At 52.1% G+C, this 27,876-nt stretch overlaps 4 protein-coding genes across 8 annotated transcripts in view; 2 read left to right on the plus strand and 2 right to left on the minus strand.

The window, feature by feature from the left end:
• The first annotated feature begins 713 nt into the window (after window positions 1-713).
• Window positions 714-1,709, plus strand: Gpbar1 (G protein-coupled bile acid receptor 1). Its single transcript, XM_021177263.2, has one exon. The coding sequence runs from the start codon at window positions 720-722 to the stop codon at window positions 1,707-1,709; it is 990 nt and encodes a 329-aa protein (XP_021032922.1). The 5' UTR covers window positions 714-719.
• A 266-nt stretch (window positions 1,710-1,975) lies between these two features.
• Window positions 1,976-6,871, minus strand: Aamp (angio associated migratory cell protein). 3 transcript variants are annotated; one of them, XM_021158225.3, is made up of 11 exons: window positions 6,658-6,871; window positions 6,042-6,197; window positions 5,242-5,361; window positions 4,551-4,690; window positions 4,167-4,311; window positions 3,875-3,958; window positions 3,665-3,780; window positions 3,467-3,570; window positions 3,226-3,316; window positions 2,920-3,074; window positions 1,976-2,446 (listed from the first exon to the last, which is right to left on the minus strand). In XM_021158225.3, exons 1-11 carry the CDS (start codon window positions 6,776-6,778, stop codon window positions 2,371-2,373), a joined length of 1,308 nt encoding a protein of 435 aa, XP_021013884.1. In that variant the 5' UTR covers window positions 6,779-6,871; the 3' UTR covers window positions 1,976-2,370. The 3 variants fall into 3 exon arrangements, with proteins under 3 accessions (XP_021013884.1, XP_021013875.1, XP_021013891.1); XM_021158216.3 differs by having other exon boundaries at window positions 6,042-6,200; XM_021158232.3 differs by lacking the exon at window positions 6,658-6,871 and adding an exon at window positions 6,329-6,555.
• Window positions 6,872-7,178: 307 nt separating this feature from the next.
• Window positions 7,179-27,876, plus strand: part of Pnkd (PNKD metallo-beta-lactamase domain containing) — a 72,735-nt gene continuing 52,037 nt past the window's right edge. The window contains exons 1-3 of one of the 2 annotated variants that reach the window (XM_021158299.2): window positions 7,179-7,292; window positions 8,022-8,190; window positions 9,275-9,637. In XM_021158299.2, the coding sequence (XP_021013958.1) occupies window positions 7,226-7,292; window positions 8,022-8,190; window positions 9,275-9,467 (429 nt within the window). In that variant the 5' untranslated portion in view covers window positions 7,179-7,225 and the 3' untranslated portion in view covers window positions 9,468-9,637. Of the gene's footprint in view, window positions 7,293-8,021; window positions 8,191-9,274; window positions 9,638-27,876 lie in introns of those variants that run through there. The other variant, XM_029474495.2, reaches the window with a different exon arrangement.
• Window positions 10,375-27,018, minus strand: Tmbim1 (transmembrane BAX inhibitor motif containing 1). 2 transcript variants are annotated; one of them, XM_085838343.1, is made up of 13 exons: window positions 26,889-27,018; window positions 26,548-26,804; window positions 17,178-17,419; window positions 15,633-15,727; window positions 14,731-14,795; window positions 14,559-14,612; window positions 14,172-14,222; window positions 13,782-13,821; window positions 13,512-13,549; window positions 13,287-13,374; window positions 12,892-12,987; window positions 12,003-12,056; window positions 10,375-11,656 (listed from the first exon to the last, which is right to left on the minus strand). In XM_085838343.1, the coding sequence occupies exons 3-13, from the start codon at window positions 17,377-17,379 to the stop codon at window positions 11,510-11,512; spliced, it is 930 nt and encodes a 309-aa protein (XP_085694469.1). In that variant the 5' UTR covers window positions 17,380-17,419; window positions 26,548-26,804; window positions 26,889-27,018; the 3' UTR covers window positions 10,375-11,509. The 2 variants fall into 2 exon arrangements, with proteins under 2 accessions (XP_085694469.1, XP_021013927.1); XM_021158268.2 differs by lacking the exon at window positions 26,889-27,018 and having other exon boundaries at window positions 26,548-26,834.

Genomic DNA, 27,876 nt, shown 5'->3' on the forward strand with positions numbered 1-27,876 from the left:
TTTCCTTGTAGCCTGGTTTCAGCTTGTATTTAGGGGGGAGGTCTTTGTTTAATACCCCCAATTCCTTACCAAGCATCTCCCCACCCTTCCCTCCGGTTCCCAGGAAGGGCTCTGTTGCTAGTGTGGAGCGGATGAGTCAAGTTTATGGGCTGGAAGTCCTACCCGGAGGCTGTTCACTGATGTGTAACAGGCTCCACGTGGAGACAGGGTGGGGGTGCGGGAACAGAGCACTCTGTGACTTCCCAGACCTGGCCTTTGGGAGCCTCTCACCCAGTGGCTGGCCAGCTACTGTCCTCTCTTGGCCCCCTGATGTGGGTAGGCAAAGATTGACAAATGCTTAGGGTAGGTTGCCTTCCAGTCTAGACAGGCATAAACATAGCTGCCTGGGGCTGCAGGACGGCTGAGAGGCGAAGCTGCCTGTGGGAACTGTGGTTATCGCCTGAAGTGTAGCCTCTTCTAAGATAACACCAGAATTGATTTTCCAAGAGAAACCAAAAGCATGACTTTCCTATGTAGGGTTTGTTAGTTTGTTTGTTTTAAGTTGGCAACTGAGAAAATCTGTATCAGAAAAAAAGGTATGGCTCAGAGTCTGAGTCTGAAGCCTCAGTGATAATGGGCTGTCCCCACCAGGGCAGTGACTGCAGGACCAACCTAACTCTGGCCACTCCTCCATCCAGGCATGCTGGCTGCAGCTCCGGACCCTCCATGTGCCAAGACCCATGATGACACCCAACAGCACTGAGCTGTCAGCCATTCCCATGGGGGTTCTGGGGCTTTCCTTGGCCCTGGCAAGCCTCATCGTCATCGCCAACCTGCTCCTGGCCCTAGGCATCGCCCTGGACCGCCACTTGCGCAGCCCACCTGCTGGCTGCTTCTTCCTAAGCCTACTATTAGCCGGGCTGCTCACAGGGCTGGCACTGCCCATGCTGCCTGGGCTATGGAGCCGGAACCATCAGGGCTACTGGTCCTGCCTCCTTCTCCACTTGACCCCCAACTTTTGTTTCCTTTCCCTGCTTGCCAATCTGCTGCTGGTGCATGGGGAACGCTACATGGCAGTGTTGCAGCCACTCCGGCCCCATGGAAGTGTGCGGCTAGCCCTGTTCCTCACCTGGGTCAGCTCCCTGTTCTTTGCCAGCCTGCCTGCTCTGGGCTGGAACCATTGGAGTCCTGATGCCAACTGCAGCTCCCAAGCTGTCTTCCCAGCCCCCTACCTCTACCTGGAAGTCTACGGGCTCCTGTTGCCTGCCGTGGGGGCCACTGCCCTTCTCTCTGTCCGAGTGTTGGCCACTGCCCACCGCCAGCTGTGTGAGATCCGCCGACTGGAGCGGGCAGTGTGCCGCGATGTACCCTCAACCCTGGCTAGGGCTCTCACCTGGAGGCAGGCTAGGGCACAGGCAGGAGCCACACTGCTCTTCTTGCTGTGTTGGGGGCCCTATGTGGCCACATTGCTCCTGTCAGTCTTGGCCTATGAGCGTCGCCCACCACTAGGGCCTGGAACTTTGTTATCACTCATCTCATTGGGCAGCGCCAGTGCTGCCGCTGTGCCTGTGGCCATGGGGCTGGGTGATCAGCGCTATACAGCACCCTGGAGGACAGCTGCCCAAAGGTGTCTACGAGTGCTTCAAGGAAGAGCCAAGAGGGACAATCCAGGCCCCAGCACTGCCTACCACACCAGTAGCCAATGCAGCATTGACCTGGACTTGAATTAGGGAAGCAGCAGCTACTGCTGCCTCCCAGAACACTTTTCTATCTCACAGTGCCCCACTTCTTTGGATTGGAACCTTCACTCCATGAGACCTCACCCAGACCAAATAAATCTCTGGCCATCAGGGCAAGTTATTCCTTCCATATCTCCAGAAGTGGGAGGGGCCAGTGGACTGCCCTAGAAGGACCCAGAGACACACTAAGCACCACAGGAAGACTCCACCCCACCCCCACCCCACCCCCGCAGCCACCACAAAATGCACACAGACACTGCCAATGGGAAGTATATTTTATTTACATTTTTAAAATCTGTAACTAGTCTCTCTTCCTCCTTTCCTTTCCCAGAGAGTTGGGAAGGGAAAGAACGGGAACCTCAAAGACCTAACCCCAACATACAAAGACGCACCCCATGGCTCACACCAGCGAATCAAAGTCAAAGAGACATGGCCTCCTACAAGGCCCCAGGGCTGGGCAGGGGAGGGAGGGCCTGGCAAGGCGGGTCTCCAGGGAGGAAAAGGACAAGGAGTAAGCAGGTCAGCTGAAGGGGTCAGAAAGCAGTCCAGTGGTCTCCCCTCCTCTTCCCTCTGCACCCCGCAACTCTGCTGGGGGCAGGGGCGTCCCTTTATCCCCCCTCAACACCAGACACCATGCCAGAGGCTACAGCTGTTAACGGTCAGGTCGCTGGACACAAAATACTTTTGCTTTGTGGTCTCCTGATGTGGTCACCACCAGGGAAGCATCTCTGTAGACAGAACACAGGGGTCAAAGGACAGAGGAACCTGAGGCCCAGCGCAAGCCCACTCCCAGGGGTCCTGAGGCAACGGCTCCAGCATCGCCTCTACCATCAGTCCCTGCCTGAATCTGCACCTGCTTCTCAGACCCTTCTCCCAAAGCCAGGGAGCTGATTCAACTATGCCCATGCAAACTGCAGAAGAACCAGTGAAGGAAGCCCCTAACATGGGAGGAACACAGACCGAGTAGGACGGGTTCATTCTCAGCGTCAGGCCCCACAATGGGTAGTTCACTGCCAATCGCTGGGATAGGGCTGGGTTCTAGGACTGTGACTGCACAGGTGGACGGCCCAGCATGCCTTTATTACAGGACACAGTCAGGCATTGGGTCTGTTTCCCTTAGGAATTGCCTCCCATTCCACAAAGGACCTGTGCTACCTCACACTAAACCCACTCTCTAGAGCTGCCAGCCCACAATGCTTACTTGCTGAGGGCAAAGTCCAGGATCTCAGCAGTGTGGCCCCGGTAGTCAGTAAGCAGGCGGCCAGTCCGGGCATCCCAGAGACGTACAACACCATCCAGGCTACAGGTGTACACCACAGCAGTGCCAGTCTCCCACAGCAGCTGAACAATGCCCGACTGTCCCGGAGTGTGACACAGTAACAGAGTAGGGCAGAAGTCAGAAGGGAGAAGAGAGGACCCCAACCCACCCTGAGGGGCCACAGAGGACAGGCTGCCCCTTAGCCAGCACAACAGCCCCTAAGTAGGAATTAAGCCCCAGACATCACACCTGGTGCTGACATTGGTGCCGGAGTGTCTGTGTAGACAGGTCATAGATGGCCAAGGTTCCGTCCAGATAGCCAACAGCGGCTAGAGGCATGCTGGAAAGCAAGTGACACAAAGAAGGCTCTTAAGGCCCTAGATTCATATACCTTTCCCTCCTCCTTGGTCCCAATACCTAGATCTCTCCTCAAAGCCACCTCCTCCCTCAGTCTTTTGGGTCTCCAGGCCAAGGTTCTGCTCACACTCACACACTGCAGAAGCCCAAGGACTCCACGGAGTTAGACTCACTCTCCTCCCCCTCTCCCAGGCTGGGCTGGGAGGCGACTGTCTCAGGTCTGAACACACCCACCACCTACAGGTAAAAGAAGAGGCTCACAGACCTGGACAAAGAGGGAAAGGACAGGGGAGGGGCAGAAGGTTCAGACAAAGAAGCCCAGGCTACTTACCTTACCAGTGGTGGCACTGACCAGCTTGGCCTGGCAATCTACAGAGCCAGTCAGGATCAGGCTGCCATCCTGGTTGGTGGCTACACAGGTCAGAGGGCCTTGATGACCCTCAGTCCCTAGACAAGCAGGTGGACAGAGGTTTTGAGTCCTATACCTGGCTCTCAGGCTCCTCCCTCAAAGCCAAGGAAAACACCCCGCCCCCTCTGATACCTTTCAGTACATGGATGGGGTTTCCTTGCTTGAGGTCCCAGATCCTGATGGTACCATCTTCATACCCTACCACAGCTCTCTTCCCTAAGGACCAAGGCATGGATAACCAGAGGACAGAGGAAACTCAGACACTCCAAGGAAAGAATGAGCAGAAAGGATAGCGTAGGGGGTCCCCAAATTCCCCCTAGAGTCACAGGTAAGACCAAGTATAGGGCAGGAGACTGGAATGACTGAAGTACCCCCAAGTCACTGAATCCACCTCTACCCCCCAGGAAGAGATAATTGCTCTCACCATCAGGGAGGACGCGGCCACAGGTTGCAGGGCAGTTGGGGCCCTGAAAGGTCTTACAGTCACCATTCGGGACCTTCCACATCCAAGTGTTGCCATCGGCTGTGCCCGCCAACAGGACAGGAGCCCGAGGGTGCCACTCCATCCACTGATCAGAGAGGGAGGATCAGCAGGCAGGGCCTGCTACCCAGCCTACCTAAGTCCACGAGCCTCATCTAAGGCGTGACCTTCTAAGGTCAGCGAGAACTTTACAGGTGAACAGATACATTGCTAGAGCTGGGCTGCTATGGCTCTAGGCAAACTTCTCCAGGCTAGATCGGGATCCGTCTGCCGCTATCCCTCTCATTTAAGGTCCCACAGAGTGGAAGCTCACTCCAAGGATCTCACCTCCAGGTCTCCTGCTTCAAAGGACCAGACTTCTTCCTTCGTGTCTACCTGCCATACTTTCAAAAGACCACTCATGTCGCCTGTGGCCACTAGGGTGGAATCGTGACTGAAACCAGCGCATGTCACAGAGTCTTTGTGGCCTGCAGCAAAGAGAAGTAGGCAGGTTTTAAACTCAAGTTTGCCTAAGAGATGTACCAAGTTTGAGGCTGGCCTTGCCAACATCCAAGGCCAACCCAACTATATAACCTTTAAAAAGAAAAGGTGGCAGAAAAAGAACATTGAAAACTACCTAAATGCTGGGGCAAGTGACCCATGCATCTAGTCACCGTTTAAAAGCAACTGAGCAGAAAAGAAAGTAGGAGGACCTCAACAAAGAAGGGGGCCAAACTTGCTGCAGCGCCAGGGACCAGACACTCCCGGTTTCCCAACAACAGATACTACTGGCCCCACTGTTAAGCAACCAGAGCCTATCTTCTCTGTGCCTGTCTGTTCCTACCCCAGCACCATGCTCATCTCAGCCAGCCTCTCTTGGCCTATTAGCATGTCCTGTCCAAATGCCTGCCAAACACTTCTTCTTCCATTGTGGGTCCCTAAATCCGGCACAAGACGGAGGCTGGTAAACGGCAGCTGGGTCTTCTCAGGGGCCCCCTGCCAGGACGTCCAAAGGAACACAACCTCCCCAGCCTCTCACCTGCACACTCAAAGAGCAGCTCTCCATCACCGAGCCTCCACACGAAGGCCTTGTCGTCTTCGCCCCCTGTCACTGCCAAGGTGTTGGTTTTGGGGTCCAGGCTCACACAAAACACAGACGCTGTCCCAAGACATAGTCCATGAGAATGGGGATGGAACCGGGTTCTCACCTAGAGTTCTGTCTTTCAGAACCTTCAGGAAGCACACTCCCTCTCTCCCCAAAGCCATAGTTGCTCTTTCCTGGGACAGCTGCATCCAGTTCTTGTCTGGAGCCTCAGATTGTTAGAGAAACGCTTCCAGAGCCCACAGAGCTGTGACCTCCTGTGGAGCATAGCCCCCTGCTGTGCTGTTCCCCTTCCCACATTCTCTGAGGTGCAAGCTAAGAGGTGGCTTCATGTGCACAGCTGACAGGACAGGCCATACCAGGCTAGGTATGAATTAAGTTATGAGAGTTTCATGAGGCTGGCATCCGAGATTATTATTAATGCCCCTTCTGGAGTGTAAACTACCTTTAATTTCCACTTAGGTTACTTCCATTCACTTTCATTCAAGATAATTTTTTTTTAAAGAATACCAAGATCCAGAAAGCTAACAAAGCTGACAGACTGCTAAACAGCAGAGGTAGGATTTGAACCCAGGGGTCACACTTAACCCCAGTGCCCTATGGCCCTTCCTTTGAATATCCTGCAGGTCAAAGTAGGTGGCTTTCACGTTGGTCTCTCATAATAGCTACCTAGGACCAACAGGCCATACTCAAAAGCCCATCTGCACTGATCTGAGATGATCCCTTCAAAGGCCTACCTGAGTGCAATGCAAAGGTGACCTCACTATCATCCGGGCCCTCCATGCTACCGACCACCCCTTCCTGGGGTTCCAAGACCCAGCCCTCGTCATTGCCCTCTTCTTCTTCTTCCTCTTCCTCAAAGTCCACGTCTTCCATCTCCTGGGCCAGATCATCTGCTTTGAGAGAAGCATTAAAAGATGGAGCTCCAAAGATAATAGAAGGAATGGGGTAAGGGTTAAAGAATGAAAAAGGTGAAGCTAGGGTGGGTCGTGTGGCAAAAGGTTAAGATGTTGTCTACACGTACCGAGCAGGAAGAGAGCATTTGGGGGGCGGGGAGGGGGAGAGAGGCTAGGTCTGAAGATCTGGTGTTGGCCAGCGACCGTGTGGGAAGAGAGGACAGAGGGCATGATGGGAAGGGGGTGTGTGAGGGGAAGGGCCAGGGGAGGCGTCAGGGAACCCCCACCCAGCCAGGCCTAGAAACTAAAGGTGGGGGGTAGGGGAGGAGGTCTGGGAGAGAAATGTCGGTAGGAACGGCCGGTAGGGAAGGGGGGAGGGGGGACTGGGGAGAAGCAGGGGTCAGAGGCCAGGGGTGAGCGCCTCTTGTCCCGTGGCCTCAGGAGCGTCAGTTCTCACCCGGGTCCGGCGGGCCTGGATCCAGCTCTACCACCTCAATGATCTCTTCATCTCCGTGAAAGCTCAGAGTCTCCAGAGGCGGGGTGTCAGCGGCCGCTCCGCTCTCCGATTCGGACTCCATGCGGCGAAAGCTACCGATCCACTTCTCTGGGCCCAAACGCCTCCCAGAGTCAGCTCTGCGCGACGACGCGGAACTCGAGCCCCTCCTCCCGGGAGGAAGTAGGCGTAGGTGACTCCCGACCGAAAGAGCGACGGCATCCGGGCCAATAGCGACAGTGGTGGACTAACAGAGCCGCCAATCATAAGGCAGAACTAGGATGACCAGGCCGGGGCGTGGCGGGAGAGCCCAAGCTCCACCTTACATGACTCCGCCCCCAGCTGAAGGGAAACAAGCGAGCGTGCGCGCCTCCAGGGTCTCCTGGGAGGAGTAGTTCTCCCGGGCCTGCTACGCGGACTTCTGGGAAATGTAGTTTTTGCTCTGTAGGCAGGACGGAAGGCGCGGGGGAGGCCCCTTACGCAAACTACAATTCCCGACCGGGAGCGCAGTGAAGGGGGGTGGGACCCGAACATGGCGGCGGTGGTAGCTGCTACGGCGCTGAAGGGCCGGGGGGCGAGAAATGCCCGCGTCCTCCGGGGTAAGGAGAGGGACCCTCGGGAGGGCAGGGTTTTAAAAGATTCCGTTTCCTTCATATCCCACCCAGCGCGACAGCAGGAAGTCAGCTTGCCAATTGCTGCCCACACCTCTCTGCAGGATCTTAGAGAGTCTGGGGGTGAAAAGATGCTCTAGAGGTCACCCAGTCCAACCCCTGCGTTTAGGTTGCGCGGCGTGTCTAGGGTCTTATTGCTGGAGAGGGTACCAAAGAAACCTTTAGACTCCCGCGCCCCAGGGGTTTCACACTCACCGCAGTGCAGAGGAAAGAGCCCTGGGCATCTGGAGGCTTGAGTTCTAGCACTAAGTAATTAGCGGTTTGACCTTGTGCGAAGCAGCTCGTCTCCGGGCTTCAGCTTCCTCTTCGACGGGATGGAGTTAGTTATCCTTAAGGATAGCTAAGGTTCTGCAGTTTTAAAACAGTTCCCCGGATTTCCTTCATACGTATGTCTCCGGTGAGTTCCTCTGCAGTCCTTCCCAGCCTGACTTCTGAATAGAACAGCAGCGAAGCTCACTGCCTTGGCACCAGGGTGAGGAGCCCGCAGTGACGTTTAAGTAGCCTTCCAAAGGTGTCACCCGATGGCGATTTTCCCATTTCTCTTTAGACTCTTCACTGCACTTGTTACTCCAGACTGCAGTCACTCCCCTTCCTCAAATCTCAGCCTCTCTTCCCCTTCCTCATCTCCCATACTGACATGCCATACTTCATTCACAGGGATCCTGTCTGGAGCCACAGCTAACAAGGCTTCCCAGAACAAGACCAGAGCACTGCAGAGCCACAGCTCACCAGAATGCAAGGAGGAGCCCGAGCCCCTCTCCCCTGAGCTAGAATACATTCCCAGAAAGAGGGGCAAGAACCCCATGAAAGCCGTGGGGCTAGCCTGGTGAGTTTAACTGCTCCCTTTGCCTACCAGTGGGGAGTGCACTGAAAGGTGTGGGGACCTAGAAACTTCTCCGAAATGCGGGTGGAGGGCTGAATCCAAGGGAAGGAAATTGCTGGAGTCAAGGAATGGACTCTCACAAGAGGTGGGGGGGGGGGGTAGGGTGGAAAAATATGTAAAATTGGGGGATCGTGGCTTTTCTGTGGGGCAGATTGAGCTACTCTGATTTGAATTTGAGTCATTGGATTCCTCCTTCCCTTTGGGAGCAGGGGTAACATTCCAATCCCAGTCATTAAGTGTCAGATTGTGTTGTGTAGAAGCTGAAGTGTTGCTGTGAGTTCTGTGGTTGTGATTCTGGCCTTAATGCATATTACTGATTATCAATTACTAAAGTAAAAGGAAGGGAAATTAACATTTTTTTCCAGCAAATGTCTGAGGTACGACAGTACTTTGCCATATAACGTTTTAAGCTTCCTGAGGTAAACCTTGCATTTCCATCCCTCCAAGGAGGGAACTGAGGCTCCCAGCTGCGATTGTCACCAGCTCTCGTGGCTTCCTGTTATTTGGCCCTTACCAATGCCCTCTTTCAGTTGTAGCTGCTAAGACTGAGAGTTGGTCGATGTACCTTAGTGGTTGTGCACATGCTTAACACCATAAAGAAAAATAAAGAGGTCTGGCACGGGACATGAGACAGTGTATGCAGGGAGGTCCTTTGCTAACTCAGAGCAAGCCTGGGCTACTTAGGCTATCACACAGAAGCATTCAACACAAGTGAAGAGACTCATAAATATCAGCCATCAGAGGAGAAATGAAGAGGTAGGTAGGACCACACTGGGCTTTAAGTACTATGCCTAGGAGTTTGGAGTTGGCCAGGATGTAATAGAGAACTATTACGGTTGTCTAAAGCAGGCAGCAGCAGGAGGCTCTGGTTTGTGGGGACCCTCCAGCACTCAGCACAAAGGACAGGTAGGTGTAAGATGTCTCACCACAGTATTTGTACAAGTGACAAAGCTGGCCTGATTCTTCTAGCTCCTCTGGCTCAGTCCCAGTCCCTGCCCAAACCCGGTACACATCTCCCCATCCCTAGGGCCATCGGCTTCCCCTGTGGTATCCTCTTCTTCGTCCTCACCAAGCAGGAAGTGGACAAGGACCGAGTGAAGCAGATGAAGGCTCGTCAGAACATGCGGGTGTCCAACACGGGCGAGTATGAGAGCCAGAGGTTCAGGGCTTCACCCCAACAAGCCCAGTTCCCCGAGGTTGGGTCTGGGGCCCAGACCTGAGTGAGGATCACTGCAACCTTGTGCTAGACGATTGACTGCCGTCCTGTGTGGCCATGGCTCCTGAGGCCCACCAGAGGGCGCAGGATGCCCAGGCTGCTGCCAGCACCCAACTCTTCCACATGGTGGAAGGAGCCAAATGCAAATAAAGTTATTAAGTACTGGCACGGAAAGGAGGCCAGGTTGAATTTGTAAGCTCCCAGGAGGGGAGGGTCAGAGTGGAAATAGCTGCTCATTCCCTGTTCCCTCACTGACCTGTGTTCCCAGATGGCTGACGGAGCCACGGCAAGCCTAGGAGCAGGCTCTGGAGACCCAAGTCTTAGGAGGGTAACTGCAAGCTACCCATGCAGCCAAAACTGGTTAAAATTAGTCAGGCATGGGCATCTTTAATCTCAGCAATCAGGAAGCAGTGGATCTCTGAGTTTGAGGCCAGGGTTCCAAGACAGCCAGAGCAAAATAATAGAGACCTTGCCTCCCAAAACAAAAGAAACCAAAAATCAAATGTAGCATTTAGGATGTGGAAGAAAATTTAAAATTAAAAAAGAAAAAAAAGTGCATCTAAATATGTCAACCTCTCTGAGCCTTGTTTTCCTCCTTTGTAAGAGAAACTAGTTTCCAAGAGATTCTAAAGCTATGGTCTAGCCCCTGTCCTATAAAGATGGAGCTTCCTGGGGGAGTTAAAGTTAGGCAAGTTTTCCAGAGGGTTCATGGCATACATGTGATCCTGCAGGTTGGCTGAGAAGCCCTTTCTGGAGCCAGTGCTGCAGACTTGAGCTCCGTTCCTCAGGCAGCTTTTACCATTTCAGCAGCCTGTCTCACCCACCATCCAGAACTGTTCAGGAAAGTCTGCTTTCTTCCAAATACTGGGTTCCCACCTTACCGTTAAGAAAGCCACAGCTACTCAAGGGTCTTACTGCCAAACATAGAACTTTATTACATTTCTAGTTGTGTCCCTTTGTGATATATTCAGAATCAAGTACTGGACAGAATAGCTCTAACTATGTCCTTGGGCTAGTAAGGTTTCTACCCCACCTGATAAGCCAGCTCTGTTCCCATCCTGGTACCAGCTGGAGGAGGCACTTGGATTACATAAAAAGCAGCAGCTGGCTTGAAGAGGGGGTTTTAGTCTGAAATCTCCCAATGGGAATACAGAACAGATTGAACTTGTGTACCAGAGTAGACTTCAGTGTTTCTCAGACCAGAGAGGGTGCCCAAGGCGCTTTCCCTGTCCCCACTTATCTCTCACCCATACTGCTTCGCAGCCACACCCAGAATCCCACAATCCACCTCACTTGCTGACCTCCACACCTCTATGTGTCAGAGCAAAGTAGGAGGTCCCTCTAGGTCCGATTTTAAAAGCCTCAGAAGGCCCCAAGGCACTTTGGGTCTGGATGGTAGCCAGGCTGGGCACCAGGCAGGGTGGATGCCATTCTGGCTTAGCCCCCATACTGAGTAAAGTCTGCTCACTGTCTTTTCCCCTAGCCAGATAAATAACTGATACATGTTACTGGAAGATGGGGTTGGAACAGAGAGACCCCAGGGCACAGATCTCTTCTAGCTTCTAAAGCTAAGAGATGCCAAGCCTAAAGAGTTCAGACAGCATAAGTGGCCTATGAGCACTGGAGCTGGAAGCAAAGCATCTGGCTTTATTGGATCCAGGAGGGAAACAGCTCCAGCTCCTAGCCTAGAACCCTGCGGCCGAGGTGGGAGGGGAGCCTCTTCACCTCAGAGCTCCTGTGTTCACAGGCTCCCTACTCCCCTACACACACACACACACACACACACACACACACAGTTTGGTGCATACTCGTCGTGGGTAAAGGGAAGGAGATACACCTTCAGACTTGTTCTTACCAAGTCCGCCAAGGGCTAAGAGGTGCCAGTGATCCCAGCATCATGGCTCTCACTGAACACAGCCAGAGGTCCTCCCATCCCCAGGACAGAGAGGAAACTGAGCAGGTTACTTGAGGGGAGACGGGACCTAGGGCCCAGCCCAATAGGAAAGGGTGAGTCCAGGGCCAGTGAAAGGGGCTGCTCTCTTTCTCTCAGTCTCTACTTCCCACGAGCTGGAGCACGAACGTGAAGATGTAGACTATATCTGTGTAGATCTGTAGGGCGCCTGTGATGTAGTCCTCAGGGCTGATGGTATGCTTCCGGTTCCCCAGGACCAGCTGTGTGTCATAAGCCAGGAACTGCAGGGAAACCAGACATGAGTGCCAAGGAGCTCAGTGTCCAGGGTTCACTTCCTGTCAGCACGATGTCCTGAGAGCCCTGGGCCAGCCATATAGCTCACTAATGGAGTCATTAGGGAGGAGTGATTTTTACATGGTTTCTGCCATTGAACAGTTCACTTGTCTACCAGAGACTGGCACACATCTGTTACCCAGCCAGCAATGTGAACAGAGCACAACAGGGATGTCAGAAACTTGTAAAACACCTACATAAGAAGAGAACAATTGTCCATGGCTCCTCCCCACCTCCCAAGCTGCCTAAACGCCACCATCTCAGCTCCCCTCCCAGAAGAGGGAACTAACTTACCAGGGTGAAACAGATGGCCCCCAGAGCTGCATAGACCATGTGGAGCCAGTAAATCTGTGAAATAGCACAGTATGGCATTAGGGAGCCACGCAGAGCATAGCCAAAGCATGGGCAAAGCAGGCCTTAGAGATCCAGCTGACCCTGGGACTCCAACTAGAGAGGCAGGTAGGGAAGCTACCTCTCCAGGATCCTCATCCTGCCTCTAGATCCTGGGAGAAACTGAGATTGTAATTTATCTGCCAAAGGCTGTCCCACAGTGTCCACGTTAGCCCATCAGCCCAACTGAAAGCTAGTGAAGTCCAGGAATGTCTACTGGAGGTCCTGGAAACAAGGCAAGCCCAGTGCATGCTGTTTGAAGAGCTTGTGACAGTGAGCTCCCAGGAGCCAGCCCATGGATACAGCTCACTGGCTCCTACAGCCCACCTTAGAGACAGTTTAGAGAAGCCTGTTGGCAACCTGCCACCCCGCTCAACACTCCTGCCAAGTGCCTGTACACAGACCAGGACCAGCCATGGTGAGGGGGGCAGCACCTCTTGTTTTGATCCTTCCCTTCCAACCCTGTGTTCCCGCCTTAGCTGACTAGAAGCAAAGAACGCAGCAGAACCAGCAATCTCGGGGCCCCTTCCACCCAGGCCTGACTTAGTCCTTCACAGAACCTGGTCCCGGGTAACCTACCAGTTCCTGTAGGAACCAAGTGGTGCTATCCAGGACTTAAGGGGCTGTGGTTTATCACCTGCCTGAGAGAAATCTGTTATATCCTAACCCAAAAGGATGGTATTGTGTTGGTGCCTGCACTGGCCAGTGGAGAGGTGTGTGAGCCAGAGCCCGCCCCTGCTCCACAGGAAGTCTGCTGCCTGGGTTCTGCCTACCCTTCTGGCAGGACACTCACATATTTAAAGATCAGCACTATGCTTGTGACAATACCGGTCACCGTCAGCACTATTCCCAGCACACAGAAGAGGCCTGTACATGAGGTGAAGTCCACCTAGCAGAAAGGGAGAAAGAGGCACGTCGATAACTGCCATCCTTAGCATCCCAAAGGACTGACCCTGAGCCCCAGTTGGGGAGTCCCAGTGCTGCTCTTGGGGGCATGGCAGTGACATGCTAACACATATCATACAGGAAGCAATTTGTCAAGTACAGACATGGGGGCAGGAGATTAGGCTAGGGAAATGCCTGGCCTGCAAGGGTCTGAACCCTCCCATGCCTGCCCAAATGCTGAACCCAAAGGGGTGTGTGTGTGAGAGGGCAGGGTGGCCAGAGAAAGGCCTTCCCCATCCTCACCTTAGTCTGAAAGCAGAAGATGGTGACAGAGATGGATACCACAGCGGTGATGATCATTGCTATGATGACAGCTTTGGTTTCATACATACTGGGGAAAAGGAAGCAGCGTTGAGATGGGCCAGAAGCCATAAATAGACTCCCTATGTTCAGGATTGTGCCCATAGTCCATCCAGTCTTCCATGACATTCCCTCCCCAAGAGCGTGGAGGATTGTCCCTGAACATACCTGGAAATAGTGCCTGTCACAAAGCCCAAAGCCAAAGTCTGCGGGCAGGAGAAAATGAGGCCAATAGTTAAGAACAGCATGGGCTATTGAGTATGGCTCAACACAGACCAGCCTCAACACTGTGGTCGCCATGACCCTGCAGGAGCTGAGGGTAAGTGTAACTGTATTGGGAAGAACAGCCACAGAGGAAAGCAAGAGTAGGGCCAGCCAAGGACAAGGGTGCCCCCAACCCTTCCCCGAGTAGGTCTTCCATTTCCCTTCTAGACTTACAAAGATGGTGAGCAAGATGATGTTCCATGGGAATCGGCGCCTGGAGACAGGGAGAGGGAGGAAGACCCTGGTTACCTGCCTGGGCCATCAAGTCTCAGCAGCTCCTTTAGCAGAAGTCCTGAGAAATAACTCTTCTCCTTAGGGAGGGTACTCAGGTATTTACACAGGATAACCCGAGAAAGTCCTTCCCTGTGGATATAATTCTTCCATATCTTGTAAGATAGATATAGCCAGGTGGGCATTGCACACTACTCTGTAACACAGCTGGCCTCTTGTCCCTCATCAATACTCCTTGTAGGCTCTCTTCACTGTACAAACCCTTTTCCTCTTACAATGCTCTGTCCCTGTCCCACTTTCTGCCCTCCTCTTGTCAGGGTCTCCAACACTCACCTGGGTCCCTGGCAGCAGGCAAGGGTCAGGTAGGTGACAAGGAAGACAGCACTGAGGGAAGAGATGGGACATAGCTATAGGACACGACACCCCCCCCCCCCCCCGGCCTGCTCCTAGCCCAGTATGACCTGAAGGCAATGCAAGGTGATCATAGAGAGCCTGGGCAGCACCATGAAACCTTCATTCCATCACCACGTGTCTGCCTGGTCCTGCCCTGTCCCAGCACTCCGTGATGTTACTCCTCCTCAGGTTGCTCTTCTGCCTCTGCCTGGAGACTGGCACAGTTTCTGGGAAGCCCTCTCTCTTAGGGCATAGTTCTGCCCTGAACAATGCCAGTCAGCTGCCTCCTGTCCCCCTCCCATCCCAGCAGCAACACCCTGCACTCACTAGGACACGTAGTACACAGCCACATTGTTCCTCACGTATTTGCCGACTGGTTCCCTGTAAAACAGAGGACGCCAAGAAAAGAATCATCCTGTGGCGGTCCACCTCCAGCCGAGAGCCACCCCTCCATAGGCAGCCCAGCAGGTAACCCAGGCTGAGAGAAGGAGAGACTCACACAAAGGTGAAGATTGCAATGATGGCCACAGTGATGAGCAGCTGGACAGAAATGATGCAGTATACCTAGAACAAACAGCCAGGGGTATAGCTCCCGCCTCATACAAGCCTCTCCCTGAAAGACAGTCAGTGCCGAGGCCTCTGCCCACCTGCCTCACCCCCAACATGCTAGTGGTACAAGGGGCCTCCTTTTAGTTTGAAAGGCTCAGTGGTTAGGAACATATATTGCTCGTGGACCCGAGTTTAGATCCCAGGAACAGCATCAGGCAACTCATAGTCACTTGTATCCAACTCTAGTTCGGGGGTCTGATGCTCTCTTCTGCATTCCTTGGGTACCACACTCACACGTGTGCACACACACACACATGCACACGCACACACACACACATGCACACACACACTCAATTAAAAATAAATCAGTCTTGAAAACATAAACAATGACTGTAATTTGGAAGGCTCCACTTTTCGAGTCCTCAGAGAGTCTTCCCTGACTGCAGTCTGGCCTGAAAGGGACCCCTCTGCCACTCCAGCCGTTTCTTGGCCCCTTTCGACCTACCCAGCATCCAGCTGGGTATAGAGTTTGCTGCTCGCTTGCTCTGCCTGCTCCTGTCCTAACAGCAGTTTTCTGTGACAAGGATTGAAAGAAGGGATGTGTGGTGGTTTAGAGACAATATGTATACTTCAGCTCCCAGTTGCTTGCTGTCTTAACAGGTCAGAGCAGGAAGGGGAAGTGCAGAATCCAAGCCCAGATTGACTCTGTCATCCCAAAACAAAGTCGGGGCAATGGGAATCACAGAGAGGGGAATCTTCTCTGAGGAAGATGCACAGGTAGGCAGCTAAGACACGTATGTGGGAATGTCTACCTAAACCTAGACCTCCCCTAAGTCCCAACCCAGTTCTTACCTTTTGGATGAAGGAATGTCGGACTTTCTGGTCATCCCATTCTCCAGGACGAAAGCTGTCACTTCCTGCTCTCTCCTCTTCATTATAGTCATGGCCTAGGACCAGAGGCAGATCACATCAACCAACTGGGGACCTAGGACACATAGCCTCCATCTCAAAGCACCCCTGGGGCTGGTGAGATGGCTCAGTGGGTATGAGCACCCGACTGCTCTTCCAAAGGTCCAGAGTTCAAATCCCAGCAATCACATGGTGGCTCACAACCATTCGTAATGAGATCTGACACCCTCTTCTGGTCTGTCTGAAGACAGCTACAGTGTACTTACATATAATAATAAATAAATCTTTAAAAAATATATCAAAGCACCCCTGACCTCCCTGTCTCAAACCAGGGCTCAGGTACCTCTGTCCAAAAGACACCCTTGTAACTCACAGACTCTTATTAAGCTTGGGTTCTCTAGGCATCCTCAGAGTAACCCCAGCTTGACTTAGGTGAGAAAGAGCTGTGCTGTCAGCAGGCAGCTGCTGTGGGCTGTGTGTCCAGCGCGCCTATTTGGAGACAGGATAGTGGCATCACCATCTAGGAAGCAGCTGGCATCTAGGGAGTGGAACTGGCTGGCAGAGCAGTGGCCTTGGGAGTGTTGTGCCAGAGAGTAAGAGGGAAGACTACACAGGAAGTAGGTACAGGAGGGCATGGGCTGTGTCTATAGTAGGCTTCACAATGCACAAGGGTCACCTGTGATACCTTAAGATCTACCTTAGAATACATGTCCAAATAAGAGCTGGCCATACACTCACTGGCTCTAGGACACTGAGGCTACTGCAGCCACCAACATTCCATGGATGCCTCTTGGGGAACTACTTCCAAAATCTACCCAGAAGGAGCTGGGATACAGCTCATAGGCAGAGCAAATGCTTAATGACCTTGAGTTCAGTCTCTCGTACCAAAAACAAACAAACAAACAAAATATATGTGTGTGTGTGTATATATATGTGTGTGTATATGTGTATATATATGTGGGTGTATGTGTGTGTGTGTATATATATATATATATATATATATATATATATATATGCACAAAATCCACCCCCAGGAGAAGAGGCTTACTATAGTCTAACTTCACCTTCACTGGACAACCTTGACATTTTGGCTGTTGGCAAAAATCAGACTGTACATAAAGGATGGAGATGTGTCAGCCCTAGGATATTAAAAAGTGCTTAGGGCTCCTAAGGAAGGAATGGTGCCCACACACAGTGGTAACAGCCTTGTTGAGAAACAGAAATGGTTCCTTAGGGTAACCACTTAGAAGCCATTACTTCACCCAGCTGCCATCTCTGGGTGTAAGTTCAGTCTTAAGGCCTCAGTCTTCTTACTGAATATATAGGCCAGCAAGTGGCTGGAAGGAAGACCAGGGGGTTAAGGGGAAGGTGAGACAGGAAGAGACAAAGGTATCAAAGGAGATGGTAGGAGGAAGGGAATGTAAGGGTTCCTCAGCAGTGCCAAGCTCCACCTTGTCCCACCAACCCCAGCCACCCTCCATGACTCACCGTAGTTCATGGGCATTGGATGGATGGGAGGAACCGGCTGTGGGTAGCCAGCAGGATGACCGTAACCAGGTTGAGGGTAGGCAGGGTAGGCGGGATAACCACCTGGCAGGACAGATGGCTGCCCGTAGCCACCAGGAGGTGGAGAGCCAGGGTACAGGGGGTTGTGGTCCTCATAGGGAGGTGGGGCAGTGGGATTGGACATGGCCACTCAAGGGCTGAGGGGAAACCCCAGCTTCTGGGACCTGCAATAGGAAACAAGCAATCAGTCATGAGTTCCTGGCTGCCCACTCCGCCCTTTCTCCTTTCTAGGCTATGACTGTAGCTTACACATGCCACTCACTGCCCACAGGCCACCACCCCACTGGACCAGCCCTTGGGTTTTATAATCTCTCACAGCAGCCTTTATCTGGGGCCTCCCCTGCCCTGGCCACAGGAGAGTAGGGGTGGGGATTAGTCAGCCGACCGGCCAGCGGCCAGCGTCACAGCTGAGCATCAGAACAACACAAGAGAACGGCAGCCTGGGAACTCCCTGTTCTCCTTTAAGGAAACCTTGCAGTGGTGGCTTGACAGCAGAACCAGGGAAGAAGCTGGATGGCCCCTAGAAGAGCTTCCTGGTGAGTCACAGGGCTGGCCAGCTGGGACCCTTTAGAGGAGTCAACCCAGCCCCCATAGCAGCTGGCTGGAGCAGCAGGCTTGAGGGCCAGATACAGGGTGGAGCCAAGCTAGAAGCTGAGCAGGAAAGAGGAGGAAGAAAACAATCCCGCCACTGTGCCAGAATGGCCAGGCCCCAGAGGGAGGGGCGGGGCTGGCAGCAGACAGACTCTCCAGTTCTCATCCCATCACGGGACATGTGGCAGCCTGTGCCTGTTGCTCCCTTCGCTGGTCTTGCCAGGGAGTAAACAGTGCTCCGGAGCTCCCTGGAAGGGGGTCTCTGGAGTCTTCCCAGCAGCAGTGGCGGGAGGGTCAAGGAAAGCAAGCTGAGAAGTGAGGGCACAGGATGGAATGCCTCTGACAGGAGAGCCCAGCAGCTTGCGGAAGCACCAGGTGCCACACTGATGCTCAGGGGAGCAGTGAGGCCCATCGTAGTAAAGTAGCTCCCACAGTCCTGGAGCCAGCTGTTAGGAGCACACCCTGAGTGGGTCTGGTGTTATGAGTCCTTCATGCTTTGCTGTACTCTCTAGACCTCCTCTGCCAAGCTCATCACAGCCTGTGGACCCATAATGAAATGGCAGGCACATCCAGATATGGCAGAGATGAGGACAGAGACAAGCCAAGGAAATGGTGTCTTTATTTCTTTCACAGAACCACCCCTTCCCATGCACACCCTGTGACAGAGTTATCCCCTGCCCTACAGGAAAGACTGGCAGATCCAGGTCAGCCACACCTTCAGGGCCGCTGCTGGAAGCAGGAGAGTCCCAGCTTCTCTTTCAGGGCACCAGTGCAGCTCAGAGATCAGATAGGGGACATGCACGGCTCCTCTCAGGACAACGGGAGTGATTCACAAGGAAAACCAGTGAGGATCCAGTAACAGGCCAGGTCTCTGAGCAGGTCACACTGAGGAAAGCTGTTCTCCATCTCCCCAGAGCAAGAATGTATCAAGCCAGAGAGAAGAAAGCCTTTCTAGAGAGGAGGGGTATGAGAAGTGAGCCGGGCAGGGAAGCATGGGAGTCAGGCACTGCGCAGTGCAGAGCCGCTGGAGAAGTGGGACTCCCAGAGTGGAGGCTGAGTCTAAGATCAGCCACTGGAACTGGTTTGGAGAGTCTCGAGTCTATGAAAGGACAGAGTAATCACAAGCAAGATAAAAGAAGCAAGTTTTTCCTGCCCCAGCCTTTGGAGCAAAGGCCTTGTTCCCCTAAACCCTACTCTTTCCCTCTCCAAGCCTCCTTCTGCGTCCACAGAAAGAATGACATCCTGGTGGATGGGAAGAGGACAAAGCAGGTTACCTTTGGTATAGAGGTGCCTGACATTCCATTATGGCTTTTATCTCAGTAATCTAGGTCTATATGAAATCCTCCATGGGGGGAGAGGGGGTGCTGGCTGATGGCTAAACAGTCCTAAAAGGCACTGCCAGGAAAGGCCCTGTTGTTAAGAGTCCCAACAGTGCTACCAAGCCATGATGTCCCAATGACCTGGCCCTTCACTTTTCACAGGGTATGTGGGAAATGGGGTGGTTGAGTGATCTCAGGGCTCAATGACAGCTCTAAGAGCTGACTGTGACCCAGGAAACTGACCATGCAGGGCCCCCTCCCTCTTCCCAAGAGAGGGGCTGCAGTGACTCACTGTCTGGGGTGTGGCTCCAGGGTCTAGGTTGGCTCAGCTGCTGACTCACAGGCCTCCCCCCTGTCTTCCCTGACCCTGCCCAGTCGTGCTGGGAGGAATTTGCCAGTGGACCTGTCTGATCCCAGCATAGTTCTCTGAGTCCTCCACCACCTGCCCTTTTGAACCAGAGATGATGTCATGTGTTAGTGTCCCCACCTGGAAGATGGGTTCAACACCACTTAACAGTACCTCCCAAGGAACCGTCAAAATTAAGACAAAATATACACACTGAGTGGGTGGAGAGATGGCTCAACAGTTAAGAACACTGGCTGCTCTCCCATAGGACCTGGGTTCAAGTCCTGGCATCCACATGGCAGCTCACAACTGTCTGTAACTCTAGTTCCAGGGGATTTGACACCCTCACACAGACATACAGGCAGGCAGAACACCAATGCACATAAAATAAAAATAAGTTAATTTAAAAAGAAAAGGGGGGCTGGTGAGATGGCTCAGTGGGTAAGAGCACCTTACTGCTCTTCTGAAGGTCCAGAGTTCAAATCCCAGCAACCACATGATGGCTCACAACCATCCGTAATGAGACCTGACTTCCTCTTCTGGTGTGTCTGAAGACAGCTACAGTGTACTTACTTATAATAATAAATAAAATAAAAAAATAAAAAAGAAAAAGAAAAGGAAAGAAAGGAAGGAAAGTCGGAGCTCTTAGAACAATGCCCAGCCTAACCAGGGATACACTCTGGCTGTTTTCAGCTGTGAACTGACTAACTCCTAACTCCGTAAAGTATGACAGCAGGTGAACACTGCTATTACAGAGACACCGAGGTTTAGGAGAATGAAGAAAGGTGGCCAGGGACACCTCACCAGGGTATAACAAAGTCAAGGCTTACCCCCAAGGCTGGCTGACTCTGGTGTCCCTTTTGAGTCCCTTATTTGATAGTGTATCTATCCCAATTTCTCAGCCATCTCCCATGGCTTTGGTCTCAAATCCTCCAGTAATAATAGCAGGCTTACACAGAAGTGGATGCCTGAAGATTCAGCCCCTCCACATTGCACTCCAGTCCCATCCACCAGCACAAGGAGACTCAAAATGTCAGAATCTAGACACCCACCCACTTAAGACAAGCTGGTGGCACACGCCTTTAATCCCAGCACTTGGGAGGCAGAGGCAGGTGGATTTCTGAGTTCGAGGCCAGCCTGGTCTACAGAGTGAGTTCCAGGACAGCCAGGACTACACAGAGAAACCCTGTCTCGAAAAAACAAAAAAAGAAAAAAAAAAAAAAAAAAAGACAAGCTGATCCTAGGCTACAATACAATCCTGGCTGTCTGACCCTGGTGCAAGAGAGTAAAACTCTTGTTTTGTACCAGCTAGAAAGTTGCCAGCCTCTGCCACACTCGCCACTGAGCCATGGCATGGACGATATTTGTCAGACCAGAAAGAACTTCAGGAACCCAGAACACCCAACATGGCTTCTAAGCAGGCCTCAGCTCCTGCCTGGCCTCCACCAAGGCTTCCACCAGGGCTGAGGTCTGGGCTAGCACTGCCTTAGGGGCAGTGGTCATTCATTCTCCTAGCCAGGCTGAGGCACGGGGACAAGAGAAGGAAATGAGTAGGAAGAAGGACAAGGACAGAGAAGAGACCTGGAGACAGTTCTTCTGGGTTCACCCAGGGCTGTGAGGGCTTCACAGACTCCAGGGGTTACAGAGAACTGGGATCATTTTCCTAAGCTGAGAAGGCCTTTGCCCCGTCCTGGCAGTTCCATGTCTCAGCCTGTACCTTTCTCAGGTAATCCATCCATGTCAGGGAAAACCCAGAACCTCTCCCTGACTCAGTCACAGTGGCAGCAGGACTGGGTACTGGGCCCACACAGCGGGATTTGTTGGTGGCCAAGGTTTTCAGTGTAGAATCTGGGGAAACTGTTCCCCACTAAACCCTGGGTTATCTCAGGAGGCCGACTCTGTCCCTGGTCTGCCGAGGTCGGAGACTCTGGCTCTAACTCTCCTGTGGCATAAGAAGTGTTAAGACTATGGAATCTGTAGCCAGAAGGCTGAGCTACTGGGGTTACAAGCAAGAGGGTGTGTCTGGAGGGAAGGACAGAAAAGAGCAGTCCGGGCAGCTTGCCCTCCTGAATGCCAGGAACCAATGCCCAGACCAGAATGGAAAGAAGTGCTCAGCGTGCATCTCAGGAAGCCCCACGCCACACCAAGGTCTAACACCTCCCTCCCCAGCACATAGCCACTGGGACAGAGAAGTGACAGAAGCAGCCAGGAACCCAGAATGAACATAGTACTCTCCGGTGGCCTGGCCTCAGGATTCAGAGGTGAAATAGAGGGGATCCAAATACTGGGGTGTCAGTAGAACCAGGAAGCCCTAAAGTGCCAGCCCAGGACAGGCCCTCCTGGCCAAGAATTTGGAACTTCTGGGCCATGTATTGTACCTCATGCCTCTAATTCTAGCAGAGGCAGGGGGAATCTTTGTGAGTTCAAGGCCAGCCTATTCTACTACATAGCAAGTTCCGGGCCAGCCAGGAAATGATAATGAGGTGCTATCTTGGGGGAGGGGGTGTGTGTTAAGGACTTTAGAACTTTCCTTCCCAGCCTCGCCCAGTATCAAAAGCTCAGCAAAAGAGCCACAGATGCCAGCAAAGAACCCTCTCCAGTTCCCTCATTATTTCTTGCTCATCCTGCCAACCTGTTACTTTCCTCCTAGGCCCCAGGCCACTCCCCAGCTTCCACCTCTAGAGTGCCTCTCTCTGTATCCACAGAAACAGAGGGCCGAGTCCTAGAGAATATGGAGGGGCCCCATCCAGCAGCTTCTCCATCACCCTTATCTCAGAGGACAGATTTGTATCATGAGGTTGTAATATCAGAGAGCCCAGCCACATCACCAGTCAGGATGGCCTTGTGCTTATAAAGAAAGAGGGGCTGGGCAGTGGTGGCACATGCCTTTAATCCCAGCATTGGGGAGGCAGAGGCAGGCAGATTTCTTAAAATTTTTTTTTTTTTTTTTTTGGTTTTTCGAGACAGGGTTTCTCTGTATAGCCCTGGCTGTCCTGGAACTCACTTTGTAGACCAGGCTGGCCTAGAACTCAGAAATCCGCCTGCCTCTGCCTCCCGAGTGCTGGGATTAAAGGCGTGCGCCACCACGCCCGGCTGCAGGCAGATTTCTGAGTTCGAGGCTAGCCTGGTCTACAGAGTGAGTTCCAGGACAGCCAGGGATACACAGAGAAACCCTAACTTGAAAAAGCCATTAAACAAAAGAAGAAGAAAAGAAAGAGGAGAGGGGGAGAGAAAGAGAGAGAGAGAGAGAGAGAGGGAGGAGAGAGAGAGGAAGAGAGGAAGAAAGCATGCCAGGTGTAGTGGCTCAGACCTTTAATCCCAGTGCCTGGGAGGCAAAGGCAGGCAGATCTCTTAGATGGAGTCCAGCCTAGTCTACAAAGTGAGTTTCTGGACAGTCAGAGCTACATAGTGAGACTGTCACAAAATTAGAAGAAAGAAAGAAAAAAAGGAAGCCATTATTAGGGCTGCTGCCATTTTTGACACAAAGGCCTGCCCTGCCCGGTTTGTATTGTCTTCGGGTTAGGAGGGGAGACAAGCAGGAGAACAGAAGTATTAATCAGACCACAGTGGAAAATCACAGGGGTGGGGAAGGAAGAGCGCCACGGAAGAGTGGTAAGATCAGTACTTAGTAAGCAACCAAGGTATTTCTTATGCTCACAAAAGATCACACCTTCAATAAAAATGCTACATTTGAGAGCCAGGAATAGTGGGACACACCTATAATGTGAGCACTCAGGAGGCTAAAGCAGGATTGCTTCACGTTCAAAGTCGGCCTGAGCTACACAGTGAGCACAAGGCCAGCCAAGGCTAAGGCAACAACAGTCACTTGAAATTATCAGGAGGATGCATGGAGGCTTTAGGATTTAAGCATCCAAGGAACGCAATCTGCAAGCAGCAGGGACAGATTTGAACTTGGTGACTGATTTTGGGTGCTTGTCTGCCAGGGAGGACACCTGAAGCACCCTCACCTGGTTAGGGGAACACAGGGCTGAGGGTGAGATGGTAAAGACCAGCGGAGTTAAGTGCACAGTGGATATGGATTCCTTTTGCCATCTTTGCCCAAGACTCCAGTGTAGGAGCAGGGACCTAATTCTTGTCCTGGTGTTGGTACTGACCAGTACATGAATTGGGGTCGGTCACTTCCCACTTCCAGGCTCCATTTTTACATCTGTAAGATGGGTATATTCTAGGCTGAAAGATCAAAATCCATTGCAGCCCTGCCAATTTGATTCTGTATAAACAGGGTAACAGGACAGGAAGCTTCAGAGCAGAATGACATAGCCACCTCATCCCCAACCCACCCCCACATACCTGGGAATCTACACACTGACTGGATGCCTCTAGTAATGTGTAGGACATATACAGAGGCACATGGCATGTTCTAGGCAAGAGTGGCCATTAATTCACTCTCTCCTCCTAAGATGTTTCCACTCTTCACAGCCTATGTGATGCTGACCTGGGCAACCTTTTTATTACACAAGGACCTAACCCTAAGAAAAAAAAAAAAACATGTCTCTACCCAGCTCTTAAAACCCTATACTTCCACCAGCCTGTCCCCTCAAAACAGTTGCACTAAAAACCAAGCAAAAAAATCTCAGTGGACCAGCAGATTAAGGCACTTGCTGCCAAGCCTGACAACCTAAGTAGGATCCCTAGAGCCCACATGGTGTAAGGAGAGGACTGACTCCCTGGAGCTGTCCTCTGGACTTCCACATGCATGCACTCACCGTCACACACAAATAAGCAAATATAATTTTTAAACAGAACCACACATGAATGGGGCATGGTGGTGTACACCTGTAACCCTAGCACTAGGTTAGCTCAAGCAGGAAGATCACAAGTTCAAGGCCATAAGAACCTGTGGATAGGAGAACCAGACATGCCCTCATTCTCATGTCAGCTGAGAGCCAGGATCCCCTGCAGGTCTGCTCCCACCCTTAGGTCCAGCAGCTACTGGAACCTCCATGGTAGGATTGATAGCATGGCATGGAGGAAATCTAGGCAGCACAGAACCAGGAAAGTAGCATCCCTAAACATCACCCCCGCGTCATAGACATGTACTGACCAGTCGATGTAAGGAAGTCTTACCTTCCTCCCTGACAAATGCATTATGTCCACGACGAGTAGAGGTCTCTGGACCCGTGCATCTTGTTCCTAGTCCTACTTCAAAACAAGTCCTGTTTTGGCCTAGACTCCCAAAATCTTAGGTTAAGGCTGGAAGATTTTATCAAGGTCAGCTATTGTTCAGCATTCCCAAGAGAACTGAAGGCCCTCTGAAGATCTGTACCTTGCTTCAACGCTGGCTTGTTGAGATACGGTCTCACTCCGCAGCCCAGGTTGGCTCCAGGTCTGCAGCCTGGCCTGCAATCCTCCTTTTGCCTTTCTTCTGAGAAGGATGAGGTACCGCGCCCCAGTGTTGTTACTATTTTGTGAGGCAGGCACTTGCCCTTATAACTCAGGCCACTACACTACACACTCAGTCCCAGTGCTTCTATTCTGTCTTAAGGGCACATGGTGAGAGGTCTTGGGTTGGGAGGTGCTCTGCTATAGATGGCTTCTATCTGAGGATTCCCCATTCTTACCGAGGAAGCTGAGCCTAATTGCCTATTACCCTAGCCCATGAGCTTCTCCAACTACTTGCCAACTAATGTGTTATTACCTCTTTGATCTGCCCAGTTTTATATGAGCAGCCCTGAAGTCAGACAGGAAATCAGGACCCTTGAAGCAATGGTCTCACCTCCCTTGAAACTATAAACCAAGACCAGGGCCCCATGACTGGAGAGGTAAGAACAGGCAAGTGAAGAGGAGGGGAAGTATGGTGGCCTGTTTAAGGCAGACAAAGCAGCACAAAGAAGCACCTACCTGGCTTGCCCTGCCACCACTGGCCAGGCCAAAGACACCAGCTTTGAAACCAAAGCTCACCACTGAGATAAATATTTCAGAGTCTCAGAGAACCAGACACCTGCCAGACCTTCCATGACAGCTCTCCCCACTTAGCCAGTGTTTAGGTTGACCCTCAGCCCCATGGGTACCACCACCCATAGGCCACAGTGGAGTGAGTCACTGAGGAAGGATGCCCCAGGGAACAAGACCTGGTGAACAGTCCAGGCTCTGCCTTGGCAGAGAGAGAGCCTTCCATTCCTTCCTCCTTTTCTGGTTCCCTCCTGGCCCTCCCGGACCTGCTTTCCCTTTTCCCATTTCCTTGTTTTGTTTTTTATTTTTATTCTGACCTAAAGAGGTCACCAGGGCCAGGCAAGACAGCTTTCACCTGTAATACTCCCAGCACTTAAGGATCTGAGGCAACAAGTTCGAGGCTTGACTGGGCTACTGAGTGAAACTGTCTCAATAAATAAATAAATAAATAAACAAACAAACAGTTCATCAGCTTGACTGTACTTTCTGGTAGGCTTCTGAATTACAGAGCAAAGGAACAGGAGCAGGCCAGGTTAGGAGTAGGAATGGCTTCTTCTCTAGACCTTAGATTGGCTCACTGGCTTCACTGACCTAGGGCTCCCTCCTCCCACCCCCCACCTTAGACAGATTCTCATGACCAGTCTTTACTGGTCTGGTGACGTCAGGGCAAGCTCCAGGGCAAGCTCGAACAGCCCCGGGTGAGTCCCAAGCCTCTGGCTGGCTCCCTCCCTCCATCTCCCCACCAGCTGAGGACCATAACAGCCTCCATTCTCACTTGCTTCACGGCCACTCTGGGGCCCTGGAGTGGGGGACACGTCCTCAGACAAACAAGCCACTCAGCCACTGAGAGGAGCACCCTACAAGATGCGGGTCAGCTCGCGGGTGCGCACCGAATGCGGGCGCGCCACAAGCCCGGGCCATATGTCCTGCCCGGGCGCACATGGAAAGTGAAGACCGGGACAGGCAGAACGAAAGGACCCTAGTCTGGCTCCTGAGCACGACCGGAGTCGGCCTGCGCGTGCCAGAAAAGTTCGGGCGCCTGGGCGCAGCGGCGCCCCAGGCCACTTCCATTCCCCGCCGGTCTCGGGTCCCCACCTCCAACGGCCGCAGCCCCCTCACTTGCCTGCGCTGTGAGATCCGGACCGTGAGATCCGCCTGGGCCTCCGGGCGCTGGCGAGGACTGGGCTGGGCCCGGCTGGACTGGGGCTCCGTGCCCCGCCCCGCCTCTCTCCGCCGCCAGTGGGGAGGAGCTGCCCCGCACCCCGAGACCTCCAGGGAGCGCTGAGGTCCGCTCCAGACCCCAACCACGAGCCAGGTGTGAGTGGTTCACATTTACTGGAAGCAACGCTGGTTCGCAGAGGAGGACGAAACCCAAACTCACTGGAAAAAAATAACTTCTTTCAATGAATTCCAGACTCCACCCCAGTAAGAAGCTCTATTTATGCGTCATCAGTGCCTACATACCAGCGATTTGCGCTAGGGGCTTTAGAGCTAGTCCTGTCGTCTTAAAAGTTGTTATTGGGTTTGTTTTTGTTTGTTTGTATTCTGGGTAAAAGTACGATGTCGCTATGTCTCCAGCACTTGTCACCCGGCCTCAGCCCAAGTGTTGCAATTACTGACCCTGGTTTCTCATAGTCAGATTTCACTGATTTTTTTTTTCTTTTTCCTTTTTTTCACTAACTGATCTTCAGCACTTTCGGTCTAGGGGCGTAGGTCAGTGGTAGATCTCTGGCTTTCCATGTGAGAGACCCAGCTGGGGTTCATCCCAGGCCAGGAAAACCAAACAACAAAAGAATAGTTTCAGTGATGCACAATATTGTATCACATGGCTATGCTATGTTTATATCAATTCATTCTTAAAACTTCTTATTTTGTGAAAAAAAAATTTAAGTCACAAAAAAAATCTGTGATGAATATCTAACAATTCTGTGCTTTTAAGCTAACTGCCCTTTTCAAATTTAAAACTTCAAACATAGGCATGAGACTCCGAAGCTATGCTTGGAATCAGTCATGTGTCACTTAATGACAGGGATGTGCTATGTTAGGAAATTTCTGTTTTGCAATCCTCATGGTGTGTTTACACTAACAGCTCACTATGTGTGACTGGGAAGTAAAAATAATCTTATAGCAGTTGGCAGTATGCTGGTTTAGGGTGCGAGCAGTCCTGGGTTCCATCTCCAGCACTGCATAGACAGTGGAAGTGGCGTGTGCCCGTAATGCCAGATATTTTGGGAATGTTAATAATAAAATAACTTACCTCAAAGAGGTTAAGAGGAGCCAAATATGTGGCCATGGTCAGAGAAAACCAATATAGGTTATCCAAAAGTCTGTGTTCCAACATGGTAATCGTTTGGTGAAGTTTTGAGGAGGTTGGAAAGTCATCTTAATTAGGGTTTTATTGCTGTAAACAAACACCATGACCAAGGCAGCTCTTATAAGGACAGCATTTAAT

The sequence above is a fragment of the Mus caroli genome, unplaced genomic scaffold (genome assembly GCF_978045245.1).
Source record: "Mus caroli unplaced genomic scaffold, Mus_caroli_1 scaffold_1, whole genome shotgun sequence".
Taxonomy (NCBI): Eukaryota; Metazoa; Chordata; class Mammalia; order Rodentia; family Muridae; genus Mus; species Mus caroli.